Source organism: Salarias fasciatus, chromosome 2, assembly GCF_902148845.1.
Source record: "Salarias fasciatus chromosome 2, fSalaFa1.1, whole genome shotgun sequence".
In the NCBI taxonomy this organism is placed as follows: Eukaryota; Metazoa; Chordata; class Actinopteri; order Blenniiformes; family Blenniidae; genus Salarias; species Salarias fasciatus.
Window position 1 is genome coordinate 26,590,971 of NC_043746.1, and position 14,680 is coordinate 26,605,650.

General features: G+C 41.6%; 1 protein-coding gene across 2 annotated transcripts; it reads left to right on the top strand.

The window, feature by feature from the left end:
- The first annotated feature begins 1,208 nt into the window (after positions 1-1,208).
- clnk (cytokine dependent hematopoietic cell linker) lies at positions 1,209-14,015 on the top strand. 2 transcript variants are annotated; one of them, XM_030108608.1, is made up of 16 exons: positions 1,209-1,310; positions 5,296-5,353; positions 7,768-7,894; positions 8,990-9,042; positions 9,133-9,187; positions 9,932-9,982; positions 10,052-10,095; positions 10,271-10,347; positions 10,704-10,728; positions 11,778-11,799; positions 11,888-11,972; positions 12,072-12,088; positions 12,163-12,251; positions 12,323-12,400; positions 12,594-12,749; positions 12,823-14,015. In XM_030108608.1, exons 2-16 carry the CDS (start codon positions 5,351-5,353, stop codon positions 12,973-12,975), a joined length of 1,035 nt encoding a protein of 344 aa, XP_029964468.1. In that variant the 5' UTR covers positions 1,209-1,310; positions 5,296-5,350; the 3' UTR covers positions 12,976-14,015. The 2 variants fall into 2 exon arrangements, with proteins under 2 accessions (XP_029964468.1, XP_029964476.1); XM_030108616.1 differs by having other exon boundaries at positions 9,932-9,979.
- Positions 14,016-14,680: the final 665 nt, after the last annotated feature.

Genomic DNA, 14,680 nt, shown 5'->3' on the forward strand with positions numbered 1-14,680 from the left:
TTGTAAAGAAACGTTTTCTGCTGTCTACACAGAGACAGAATCCAAGTATTTTCAAAGAGCTCCACCTCAGGAGTGAAGGTTTCCTTTCTTTTTTCACTTGTAAACATCAAGTAAACACGGTCTCGCAATATTTAAATTCACAAAATGATTTTCCCCGTCTTGTCTCCAAATGCATTGTGGGTGAATTGCAGCAGTGGGAGGCCCTGTTTGTCTTCTCAGGCTCCAGCCTGGCATGGAGTGATTCCTCTAGTTCTCCCTTTTATCAAGACTGTTTTCTTAAAAAAACAACAAAGAAAGAAGGCATTCTTCTGAAAGCACCCCCCTCCACCCGAACCCCTCCCCTCCACCGTGATCGACTGCAGTCTGCGTTTGCTCTACAGTGCATCATTTCGACTCTCCCAGCTGAAAATCTTCTGAATCTTCTCTGAACAAAAAAGACAATTCTGTTGCAGACATCGACCAGTTTCTGGAATCCTTGGATTGCCCAAAAGTTTCTCTTTTCATTCCATGTGGAAAAAAAGCAACTTTTAAGTTTTTGATGGAAAGTGACTGCTGTCGGTCCCCCCGGTTTGACCTCTGTGCCCCCCAAAAGAGTCTCTGGATCCGCCCTGAACGCAGCGGATCGTTACTTAGAAAGGTTAATTTTGACTAAATTTGAGTTCACCTCCTTGTTTGATACAGAAATGAAGGCAGACGATGATGAAGAGAGTAAATGTCACGCTGCTACCCCTGGCGCTCGGCGGAGCAGACGATGAAATGTCAGTCTGCTCCCACCTGAATTAACCGAGGCACCTGTCACACTCAAGGATCTGTTTGACCCTGAATCGCTGAACACATCGTCTGGGCTCGGAGCCGAAATGTGTCCGCAGAGCCGGTACGTCGGGCAGGAGGGGCTGGTGTGGCATGACAAACACTCTGCTCAGGAAATGCTTTTTTTTTTCTTCTTCTTCTTTTTTTTTAAATCGTCCTGACAGAACAAACATGAAAAAAAGGTCAGTACTACAAAGAATGCATCTAAATCTTTGGGTTTTTTTTATTCTTTCGTCATAATAAGAGCACACAAAGAAAATGAAGGCAGCCGGTGTGCGTGAGGCGGCAGGTTGGAGGACACGTTCACCACACAGGAAGTTATTTCAGGTTAGAGCAGTGGGCTGCTTCTCTCTCAGTCTCGGCTGAAGCCGACCCAGTGTCTCTGTGCATTTATGGGAGGGGAAAGAAAAAAAAAAAAAGTTTCACATCTGCAACCAAGTTGAAACCAGAGAGGCATAAACTGCTGGACATCCTCCGGTGAAGGAGAGTCTTCAGAAAAGGTACGAAACCTCTGACTTCTTCCCAACTTCAAGTGTTTGACTTTATAGAAGCAGAGTTAGAGAGAAAGAAGTGTGTCCGGAGGCAGTTTAGCTCTGAAAAAAAAAAACAACAATAGAAATTCACTTTTTCTTAGATGAGTGAAGCAAAAATTTCAGAGCCAGTCGTTACAGCGTTGATAGATGAAGCAGTAGCTGATCGTTATGGCGCCAGCGTCTACCAAACACGCAGGGAACAGCGCAACGTGTTGACGAATTCTTTGAGACAGAACCAAAGATGAGGCTTCAAGGTTTCAATTTTATTTAGACTTTGTCGAGAAAACAAGCGAGCCAGCAGGTCAGAGCAGAGCGCTACCTGACTCTCCCATTTCCAGCTCGCTCAGTGTTTTGGAGCGAGGCTGTTCTCCCGCGGCGCCGGGCGTCTGGGGACGGCTCGCCATCACAGTTCTCAGGCCTCGTTATCTCATCTGACGTCTGACAGTTTGACTCTTCCGAGAGCGGCGTCTATTCCGAGAAACCTTCGGGCCCGAAACATCATACTGAAACCCAAATATTCCATATCAATGGAAATACACAACAACACAAGATAAACTGCGATTCGCTCGGTGACGTCAGATGAGGTGTTCGTTATTGAATTGAGTGATGTAGGCTTGGATCCCTATTCCACGTGAAATACTGCGGAAACAGGGAAAATCTTAAAAACTGGTCTTAATAACAAAGTTTGAAGAGCAAAATGAGTGTTTTCCTATTAATTTTCCTACAAGCAAATCAGGGAAAAGCACTTTTAACTCTTGAACAGAGAACAGTTGGAATTTTGTTATGTAGTTTTATAAGAAGAAGAAGAATAACAATAATTAGTAATATTAATATTACTGTTGTTGTTATTATTAAATAATAATAATAGTGGTAACATTTCCCTGAATAAAGAGGAAAGGCATACTTTAGTAATCTTGGATAAATTCCTTCTAATTTGTACTTGACTTTAACTATATGTGCTGGGATCAGTGGTCTGCTCAGGGAGCTGATGGGGTCAAAGGTCATGCTTGGGGTCCTGTCAGCTGAACTTCAGATCCTCACCCTGGCTCTCTAACCTCCGGGCCACTGCTGGTAGACTGAGACCCTGTTTACACGACGACGCTTCAACTGGAAACATGACAGTTTTGCATTTTCACTGGAAACGTTGTCGCATAAACGAGGCCTCAATTTCATTCGGAAGTTGAAGCTCATAAAGTCTCTGAACTCTGAACAGGGACACACAGTGACAGAGTCCGTGTTGGATCTTCACGAACTGGTTGCAGTGATCAGACCATTCGTTTGACCCCGTTTCTTCCAGTTTGGAGGTTTTCTATCTGGAACTCGCTTCTCCTGCAGGTTTAACGTTTAGTCCTCCAGCTCGATGTTTTCGAAGTGTAAAAATGGACGAGTGTCAGATCTGGAGTCAGTTCAACCACCACTGGGTCAGAGTGTGTTCACAGCGGTGTTTCGTGGAGCGGCGGTGAAGTGTTGAACTTGTGACAGACGGGTGGGCGACGGCTGGCCTGAGAGGTCAGATCCTCCAGACGAGCTCAAAGTGCGATCGAAGGCCTGACGAGTCTGTCTGCAGACCAGCGTTAAAAACCCTAAAACTGGACCGATGAGCTCTGACTTCAGTCTGCTGCTGTTTTCTGTGTGAATCCAGTCAGACGACACTGAACGTTAAAAAACGATCAACTGAACATTTCTCTGTCGACGCTTATCAAAAGTAGTTAGTGGAATCTGAGCTGAACGCTGACGCAAGCTGGATACTTAAAAAAACTGAAATTACTATAATTCAGTGGAATTTTTGCATTTGTATCTAGTTATTTATTAGAATGTAGTTTTTTGCTGTGAGTTCTTTATATTCCAGTATATACTGAGTTGGGAATTTAGATAACTAATTACACTAAAAATAGAGAATTAATCAATCAAAAATACAATACTGCAATTAATAACATTTTGTGCACTTTTCTTATCAATAAAGATGAAACATGAGTTGTAATGGAATTTAAAATTACAATGGCAAGTAACTAATTAGATATCAGTGCAGAAAGCAGGCAGAGTTTCTACGATATCAGACATAAAACAGGGCTGCGCTCAGATTAATGGGCTGCATAGAAGAAACTAGTTGTTGAAGTTCTCGCTCTCTGTCAGTAATATTAAAGTTTTCTAAACATTAAGGTTCAAACATGAAATATAGTGAGTGTTTGAACTCTTTTACTAACCGTATTATGATTAAACTGTTAAATTTGTTTAGCCTAAAAAAAATAAAAATAAAATCACGATCATTGAACAGTAGAATCAACACACTGCAAACAGGGGCGGCATTAACTCATTACAAATACTCACATTATTCTAGTTAAGTCGTATTTTACAGTTCCTGTGATTCTCAACAATTGTATAAATTAGCGTTATTGCTAAAATGAGGAGGTTGGGTTGATCTTAGTGAAAGGAAGTAGCTGATTGCAAATAGTCACATTTAATTTTAGGGACTATTAAGAAATTACAAATACTCAGATTACTTTCAGTAGTATTCTTGACTTCTTATGTCTCAGGATTTTATGTTTGATGTTTTAAGTTTGGACAATATTTGGTATTTTTCTTCACCAGAGGCTTGAAACACGGAGTTTATGGACTTTTTAAAGAAAGCAAATACATGATAAAAACTCAGGTTACTGTAATCAGGAAGTATTTTGGGGTATCTTTTACAACCGTTGACAGTCTTCTGTGCTGTTTGATTTTAATATGACAGAATTAATTAAATGCAAAGATATTGCAATATCTTTTTTTTTTTTTTTTTTTAAACAGTACACCAGATTCATATTTCTGGGTACATGTTCTGTTTTCTGGAGTGTGTAATTCCACCCATGTTAAAGCATATTTTACGTCATGTAATGACACCGGTTCTAAAATGTGCTGGTGGGATTAATCAATCAAGATGAAGATAACTTTGTGTTTTGAGTACTTTACGTTTGACTGGTCTGTTTTTTGACCTCAGTGCTTTATCCGGTAACGGAGTGAGTCTGAAGTCATGCAGGAGTAATGAGTTTGTACTCTCTTCCAGTCGTTCGCCCTCCTCTTCCTCTGCGCTCTTGACTCGAGTCTCGGGTCCTGAAGCGACTCGACGCTTTGAGCTGAGCCACAAATCCTCTGCAGCCAGTTTCCACACGGCCCAGGCCGTCTTTCTAACCCCGTCCTCCTGCTGGCGTCTCCTGGCCGCCCGGCCCGTTGTTGAAGTGTCCTGACGTCTGTTCTGGGGGGGTTTGCATCCTGGCATCCTGCCTCCGGGTTTCTTTAACTCTGAGCGAAGAGACGTGGAGGATCAGAGCCCGTCGGTCACAGAGAGCCGGATTAGTCCCGACTCCGTCTTCTTCTTCCTCCAGACGTCTCCCGTCCAAGCAGGACTTTAAAATTCATGCAGTGAATCAAGTTTCAGAAAACTTGAAACGACCACAGAGGAAGGAGAGATCTGACGAAGAGGAAGCTGATCTGAGAGCTGATTCACGGCGGTTTTGGTTCAGGGGCCAGATTAGACGACGAGTTTTCAACGAGAAGACAGAGAAACAAGATGTTTTTATAGGAACTGAAATTATGAGCTATGAGACGTTCAAATACATTCAGAATATGTCTAGATGTCTCGTATATACACACACATAAAGGAGTGTGTAATGCCTGAGAAGTCATACAATAAAGAAAATATCAATAAAAACAGCAGAGAAGAGTCACGAGGAGCCAGTTGAAGAAATGACTCCCAGTATAATAACCTTCATACTTTTTTAAACGACTTAAAAACAGACACAACCATCAGCGTGGTGGAAGTTTTTAGACCTTCTGAGTCTCATTGCGTCCATTAACCTGCTGGTCTGAACTCCTCCCGGTGAGGCGGCGGAGGATGAGAAGTGTGAGGACGGAGCGGCTCGGACGGCCGCTCTCTCTCCTCGGCAGAGCAAACTAATGATGTTTTCCATTTCAGTTTGGCCTCCTCGTTAGCTGCGCGGCGCGGGAACAGCCATGCGGCCGCTGTGATAATGGTGAGTTATGGCGTCTCCCCGCTGGTTCCGCGCTGACGTTCCCGGGGGAACCTCGGGGGCCGCAGCCCCCTCATGTAATTACCTTTTAGCTGGGAAATGAGTAAAGAGGGAGACTCTGCTCTCTCTCTGGACTTTTTACTGCAGATAAACAACATTATTATTCATTTTCATGCCATGCTGAGAAAATAACTTTGTTGAAATATACAGTCTGTCTAAAAGTCAAACAACCGCAGAACATTCATGTATTAATGCCTCTTTAATGATGTCCTCAGTCTCTCTTTTCTTTCGAACTATGAAAGTTTGTCTTTTAGGGAGGAATTTTCTCCACAAACACTATTAAATACATACATATATATTTATATATATTTATATCTTTAAAGATGTTAATTGAAACCCCACAGTGACATTCAAACTCTATTAGTTGTTTTTTTTTGCCTGATTAATATTAATCATATTAATCATGATAAGACAGAAAAAAAAAATCATGATTTCTATCTTATTTCTCTATATTTAAGAAAGTTCTCCATAAATTAATTGAACACGTGCACACATACACACACATACGCACACATAACACTAGTTTATATGTGCACGATGCCAAACACATGAGATATATGTATTTTTAAAATGTACTTGTATTAACAATCCAATCATCCGATGGCTTCAATTTACTATTGCAGTTGATCTCAAAAAATCCCAATTCATGCCAGTAAAGCAAGTCTTGGTTTTTTTTTAATACTGAGGAAAACAGAGTTATATTTTTTTTTTATTAAAAAAAAGTCAAAATTCAATGCCACAAAAGAAAAAAAGAACAATGGCTTAAAATTCAAACCCATCATATAATTCTTGGTTTTGAGAATAATTATTTGAGAGCGTTTTTCTGAGTAAATATCCATGATTGTGTACTTCCTATTAAATGTGTAATATAGGATTTTCTCGAAAAGACGAAGCCAAACGTCTGTTACTCACTTTTTGAGAAACGCACATGCGGCAGACCATCCGCCCGGCTCTCCTGCATCTCCCAGGAAACGCCTATCAATGGCGGAAGCGTGCACGGCTCTGTTTACGGTTTCTGCGACCGGCCTCTCTCATAAAGCTTATTTTCCAAAACAGTTACAGTTTCATTACGTCAGACTGGCCATCGGTAAGTACGAGCTGAAACCGAAGCTCGCCGGCTACGTAAACACTCTGAATGCGCAAAAGGGAGAAGCTTATTGGGAGCGAGCACGTAGAACGGCCTTACGAAAGCAGCTCAGCAGAATGATTGACAAACAGACCCACCAATTATTGTGACGATCCATCCGGAACTCAAACCATACACAACATCCTATATTACACCTTTAAATCCTACAATGTTGTCACCACTGCACCATTCGACGATTAAAAATGTGATCTAATTTCTCCCCTTCGGATCAACAATGTTTTACATTTTAACACACAGCTTCTGCAGAGACACGTCTCCTTATCATGGTAAAATAAATGAGGCCGAGAATTAAACTGTAGAAAAATAACCTGTCGTTAATTATCATTGATTGAAATTAAGTCAAATATGTAAAAACTTGCTACATTTGCCGATGACACAAATGTATTTTGTTCCAAAAATAACATGTAAAAATTTCAAATAAATATTTTTTGTAATGTCTTCATCATTAAAATATCTTTTATAAAGAAAATAAAAGTGGAGTTGCTGCCATTGGTGCTGAAATAAAACTAAATGTACTCGAAGTTGAAATAGAACGTATACAATTACATTTTCAGGAGTGATTGTAGATGAAAATATTCGTTGGTTTGGTAAACTTGGAATTTGTTGAGCCTTTGTTTTTCACTCATAGTGCCACGCGTGTCACATTAATTTGTATAAACTGATGTGAACTCAATGACAGAAAACTATAGAAGTGTTATTAGATTAATTACCAATGTTGAATGTTGTGATTAAACAAATGTGTTATTCACCTGGTGCAACACATTCTGGAAATAATACAATATTCTGAGTCCAATCTGAAATGTGTGACGATGCTTAGAACAGATCCAAAGTGAGTAAAAGCTGACAGGACTGATTAATGCTTCCTCTGTTCAGGAATTTATCTTCATCTCACCTATTTTCTCTCACAATGAGCATAAAAACTCCACCACAGTCAACTTCGCCGCAGGACCAGACTGTTTATTATTTAACAGCCTCTTGGATTGTTGCTTTCTGCTGAATCTATAATGTGCGCCTGTTGGTATCTTTAAAAAGGAAATCCCTTGGTGACAAGCGGCGGGTGATGTTGCAACACCTCATAATAGCTTCCTGAGCTTATCAGCGTTGTAGCTGCGAGTTTAATCTAATGCTGGCTGTAAACTCAGAATACATTACTGATTGAAGGTTTTTACACCCTTTGTACGTTCAGTGAGAATGCCGTCTGTGCGCACAGGATCGCAGGACGAGAAGATATGGCAACCGCTGCAGCTCTGACTACGACGTGGTGGACGACCAGGAAGAGGCGCTGGGCGTGCACATACTTCCTGCCAAGCCCATCAACCACGAGGGAGAGTATGCAGGTACGGAGGGAGGCAGGGACGCTGCACTTTGACCTTTAGACGGCGCTCTGGGTCCGTCTGGTTTACGTGATCATGACTGAAGCCTGCAGCTCATGCACCAAATCAGGCTCACATATCTTTTTATCATCGCACACGGGGGAGGAATGAACAAAACAGCAAACTGTTTTTCACAGCTCACATGTGAATTATGAATAGTGACTAAAAGTAAAGCAGTTAAATTAAAACCGTTATGGCTAAAACTGATAGAATGGCTGCATGAGAAGCGAAGGAAACACTAAATCTGTTAAAACGAGAAAAGACATGAAACTCCTGAAACGGCTCATATTTCAAACACCTGAAACATCTAGAAGAGATTAAAATGTGGTTGAAGCAAGCAAATGAAATAAAATGTCAGCAGTTCATAATTAGATGTCCTGAATTCTACAAATTCAGCCCAGAGTTCTGTAAATACATCTGATAAGATTAAGTTTTAAAGGTCACACTTGATTAACGGCTTCAGCTTCAGTTTATTTTGGGTAGTTTTGCTGAAATTAAACTGAGTCACCCTCTGGACTGCAGGTCAGACTCTGAAAGACATCCAGCACCATTATTATGATCAACATAATTATTATTATGATTAATATCAGTATTATTTTAATTGTTCTCATGATTCTGTTATTGAGCCTGAGAGTCGTGAATCTGTGTCATCCTGCTGGATCTCATTTTCTCTTTGTCGGGGTTTAAAAATACAAGCCATAAAACTCATAAATAGACTGGAATCACTCACTCAAGTCCTGAAGTCCGGAACCTGAAGAAAGATTTTTATTTTTCGCTCCAGCTGACACAATGAGGCTGAGGACGATTCAGAGACGCTGGAGTATAATTAGAACGAAGAGCAACCAAGTGTGTGTGTGTGTGTGTGTGTGTGTGTGTGTGTGTGTGTGTGTGTGTGCATACACCTGCATGCACGCAGGGGGAACATATAAAGGGAATATATACAGGGAACAAAAAATGGACACATACAGTGGGGACATATGCAGGGAACATAGTGAGGGAACATAAAGAGGGAACATCCTTTTGTTGTTGATCAAGTGTTTCTTGCCTCTTGTTCTAAAGACAGGGATCCTCTGCAGTCTCCACAGCTCCACGTCCCTCCAGCAGTCCGCAGCGTAAGCTCCCCGTTGTTCTGAACGTCCCGTCTCCAGAGAACTGCAGCACGTCTCACACTCTGTCCTCTGCTCTGTGGTCCAAACAATCAGACTCTCACCGACGTCTCAGCCCCACACCCACGCAGAGAAACCCTTCAGTCTGCAGGTAGACGCCACACACGCCAGTACTGCGCGTACAATGTAAAAATCAGCATGTTTGAGTTCATTCTGGTGAAAACATGCAGGTAACTGATGACAATTAGAAAGACAATAATTGTGTTCTCTGTACACTGCAGACAATAAAGTTCAATTTAATTCAATAGATGTAAAGACATCAACATATACCTAGAAGTAGACAGAAACACATATGTAAATATTAATATAAATAGAGAAATAGAAGCAGTTAGCATGACATTTATAGGTAATAGTAGACATATGTCTTTATATTGACTTCGATATGTCACTGCATCTATTTAAGTATGTCTATTTATTTACTGATATGTGTTTACTTACATATAGACAGACAAAGAGAGATATCAATAAATACACAGATGTATACAGTCTAATATGACAGACATGAGTCTATGTATTTGCTTATGTCTGTGTATGTACTTATATTTGCCTCTTTGCCTGCCTTTACAGAAGTAAGCAAGAATAGACAGAAGGAAATATTTTTCATACTATACATGTTTCTTTATAAGTGGACACAGAAATTGTCAAATAAATACATAGATATATATGAGTAGACTCTCAGTCACCCACTGAACAAGCATGAGAAGTATGTTGAAGAATCAGACGTCTCTTTGTGAAGCCGTCACTGAAGGATTTCATCCTTTCGGACTTCGACACTGTATGAAATGGAATTGAAATTCCTATTTTCCCAGCTTTGCTTTCTGTTTTTGAACCGCAGCCCCTCCGATCAGGAGACACCTGAAGCCCAACCGGAGGAAGACCAGATGTGGTGACACGGCTACCTGAGATCTGCTCCATCAGTGTGATCAGTGATTAACCGGTTGTGTTGCTGTTCCAGATAAGAAGGCCCCGGCTGTCCCTGCAGACGAGGAGGAGGAGGAGGTAAACACCTGAACAAACCCAGAGATACACGCACACACACACACACACCGCTGGTCGCGGCTAATCGCTGTCATTTCTCCCAACAGAGGTAATTTGTCCGGAGCTGATTACAGGAAGTTGAGATCAGGCCGAGCTGTGTGAGGAACACACTCCCAGTCTGAATCTGGACTCTTCCAGGTTTCCTGATCCAGACTTCAAGGAAATCATCAGCCGCTTCCAGGGACTCGATTTACATGAAGGCTGCAGCAGGGAGTGAGTTCTGTTTGTTTGAAAGAGTTTACGCCTCATGAAGTGGAACTGGACTGTTTTTGATCCTCCACTTTGTGCTGCTTCATCTCTGCGACACGGTGGAGCAGTGGATCGCACTTATTGCACTTTTTAAAGTCACCATCTGAGCTTCATGCACATGTTGTTCTACAGCAGAATTGATGATAAATCTGTAGCTTTCTGTTCAACCTTTCCTCCTTTCCTCCTCCTTCAGGCTGTCTGGCCTGTTCGTTCTGTAGAGCAGCAGCGCCTCCTGCTGGTTGGACTAAATCATCACTCGCTGGTTCAGATCTGCATTTTTTTTCTGTCCTCTGATGATTTTTTTTCTTTCTTTCTTTCAGTACACGACAGAGGACTGCCAAAAAAGTGAGTGCTCAAACTGATTTTACATTTATTCCCTTTATCACTGTAACAATCACACTTTTTGAGACTTGAAAATTTCTGCTCACAGTGAAAAGAAGACTAAAAATTACAAAAAGCAAACTGTGTTACGTTGCCTGAAATGTGTTCAACTGTCAGTAAAAGTACTCATTAAAAAAAGCAAAAACAACTACTGTTTCCAAAGACTTTTTAGCCGGATTTAGATACATCAACAATAACAGCGGTGTGATTTACCTGCATGAAACATCTGTGTCTCAGACATACAGGAGGAATTTCCTCACTTGAAAAGTCAAGTTATCGGCCAACAATTTCAATATTAATTCAAACTGGGATCATATGAACAGTTAACACAGTGTCATATCTGAATCAAAAATCACAAACGTACCAGGAAAACAAAAAAACAAAAACAACAACTCATTACTGTTCTCGCCTCAATCCAAAACTTTGAAGGGAATATTCGAGGTGGTTCGAGACCAAAGGCAGCTGCAGGTCAGAGGTCACTTCGCATTACATATATTTCTGGTGTGAAACTTCATGAAACAAAATTACTGATCAAAAATTAAATACATAAACTTTAATTCATTGATCTTCATCAGACCTGAAATGATTTTCTAGAGCAGAAAGAGGCCGCAGCAAGTAAACATTATCCAGTCAAATGGTTCCTTTTCTGGAGTTTCTGCAAACAAATATCACAGAGAAAGAACAATTACAATATCCTATTGTGTTAACTTATTTAAAAAAAATTACTTTAATAAGTTTTCTGTTGATTTAATAAAAAATAAAGTATGCCAACTCCCTTTAAAACTGTAAAATACAAATTTACACAACTACACAAGTAAAAATAGTCCCATTCTGTTTTTACAGTTTTATAATTTTTAGCTGCTGCAGTTATGAAACACCTTCCTTGAAGGCTTCGCGTTAGACAAATAGTTATTTATAAAAACATATGTTGAAAAACAATGCTTTTTTTAATAAATAGTTTCTCGAAATTGTTGTAATTTTCTGTCTAATTGTTCTTTTATGGTTCCTGATAGAAAGCACCCAGCTACCCTTCAGGTGAGCTGAGCCTTTCAAAGATTCTGTCGTCACTGAAGCATTTTGTGGATGAAAACGTCGTCCTGAAAGTGTTGAAAGTGTGTTTCAGGCTCACAGTCTGCTGAGAGAGATGGAATGTCTCCCGCCGTCCAGAGATACTCCTTTGATTTAGAGAGTCAGGACACAGAGAAAAGGTCTCGCTCTTTATTCCTCGGCTTTTGGACAGTTTTAGAAGAAATCTCATCTGATAAACATGAGTACAAGAATTGTTTTCTTGTTTTTTCTTTGTTCAGGTTCACAGAAAATCTCGGTAAGTGTCGGAGAAGCTTTTGTATTATTTCACTCCTGCTGTCCGGACGATTTCCCACTAACGTCTGCTTAAAGAAAAGATGCTATCGAGACGACTTTCCCACGAGTGGCCTCAGACTAAAGAAGACCAGCATGACTTCGTCCCGATGGAGAAGCCCGAAGAGGTAAGCAGGCTGCTTCAGAACCAGTCCAGAGGGGATTAAACCTCCTTCTAAACCACGTCTCTGTCCGGCAGACCTTCAGCGAGGAGGACTGGTACGTCGGAGCATGTGATCGGGCGGACGCTGAGCATGCTTTACACCTGGTGAACAAGGTAACGCGATCATAAAGGGATGAGACAGACAGCTTTCACTGACACCGTTTGGGTGTCAGGTTGTAAAGTCAGGGTTTAGTTCTCAGGAACCTACAGTTTTAAAGATGAGTCTGAATCAGGAAGGGTTCAGTCAGATTTACCCAACAAGACTTCAGTTCCTCACTCTTCACGTCTCGTTGGCTCCTGGCTTGAGGACGGGGCGTTCCTGGTCCGGGACTGCTCCGTCAACACGGACAGCGAGCCGCTGGTGCTGGTGGTGTATCACGAGAAGAAGGTCTACAACGTGAAGATCCGCTTCATCGAGGGCATCAACAAGTTCGCCCTGGGAACGGGACAGCGCTCCAACGACGTGAGTCCACCCTACGTTCCCGGTCTCCCCCGGCGTGCCCCCTCCGTGTAACCCGCCCGCCGTTTCTCCCCAGATGTTTCAGTCGGTGGCAGACATCATCAAGTTTCACTCCATATTTCCCATCATCCTGGTCAGTGGGCGGAGTCTGACGGGAAGCAGGTACCCAGAGAACTGCGTGCTGACATGTCCGGTCACCAGGAGGGACGTCCAGCAGCTTCTACAGTGACACAGGCCCGGGGTCCGGACGGGGTCTGGGACCGACACTCATCTCTTGTTCTTTAGCTTCAGAAAATGTTCAGAAAGAAATACACTTTCAAGAGAAACACCATCTACAGTAAAGATACAACTCTCAACAGTATTGCTTCCCTTTGGACTTTTCCACATTTTGTTACATTATAATCACAAATAAATGGGTTTTATTGGGATTTTATGTAACAGACAAACACAACATGCACATAATTGTGAGGTGGAATGAAAATTATAAGAATAAAAATCTGAAAACGTGATGGCCAAAAGTATCCATCCTCCTTTACTCTGATCCCCTTAAATAACCTCCAGGTCAATTCAGAACCTTCAGGAGTCACCTAGATGATTGTAACCCCCTGTCCCAACACTCCACAAATGCAGCAATTCATTTATCAGCATCGCTTTAGTCAACATGATTTTAGAAACATTTCACAGGCAGAAAAGAGGCGGGACAGCAGACTTGATTAATGTTGGACTTAAAGGGATAGTTCGGGATTTTTGACATGAATCTGTATGACATCCCCGTCAGCAGTGTGGTTCATTCACACAGATTTACCCCTGACAGCGTCCAGTGAGCGGAGATCCTGTCCGGTTTTGATCCAGACAAAAGTGGTCCGGCAAGTTTGCTGGGGGCATGAAAAAAAAAGGATTTTTCTTCTCAAACCAATATGTGTTCAAAAGAGTGATATATTTGCATCATATCACTCCGCGCCGCCTCCAGCCGGCAGCCGCGCTGGTAAAGTCAGCTCCTGGAGCTAACCTGGAGCTAACTTTACTAGCGGTAAACAAAGTGAAACCAGCGCGTCTGTGTGAATGCACAACACTGCTGACGGGGATGCCATACAGATTCATGTCAAAAATCCCGAACTATCCCTTTAAGAGATAAATCCCGGCCCAAAGTGACTCCCAGGCTAGTGTCAGTGGTACTGGAGGTCAAAGCTACACCACTGTCATAATCATTTAAAATGAGTCACTTTAAATGATGTGTTGTTCATGCAAAATGTAATTAAATGGAAAACAAACTCCTCTATATGATGGCCAAATTTTCTATTTATGTCCGCATTGCATGTTTGAAATTTTATCTACAGTTTTTTCTCTTCTCTTCTCACCAGATGGCAAAGCTTCTGTCGTGATTACAGACTACATGTCTTGTGTTCTTTCTGAGTTTCTGAGTCTCTCTCTTATTTCAGACTCTGACTGATTTTTGTTCTCTTCCCTGATGTGTTTCGCCTGAGTGTGTGATCATCTCCACCCGGTGACTGTGGCTTATATTCTGTGTTTTCTGACTGTTGATTCATCTGCTTTCCTGTGTGGGAAGCTCCTCGCCGTCTCAGTCTGTGTTTCTGTGTTTGAATTCCCACCTGTAGCCTCCTGTGAGCTCTGGGCTTTTAGTGATTTTGGTTTTTGGGGTAAAACCAGTTTCTGTTCCACCGATCCACCGGGCTGTCTGGCATCCTGAGGAGCTCAGTGCAACCACTTCCTGCTTTTGGAGGTGCACAGTTTCTGCAACCTTCTTCAAAATTCTCACATTATCAGAACTCACAATCTGCATGGGTCCAGCAGAGGGCGCTGCACAAAATTAATGTAGCAGTATCTGTTATAATAACCATTTGGCAAGTAAAATCAGTAAGAAAACACCAAATATAGAACTGACAGATGATAAATATCACCTGGATATCTGGATT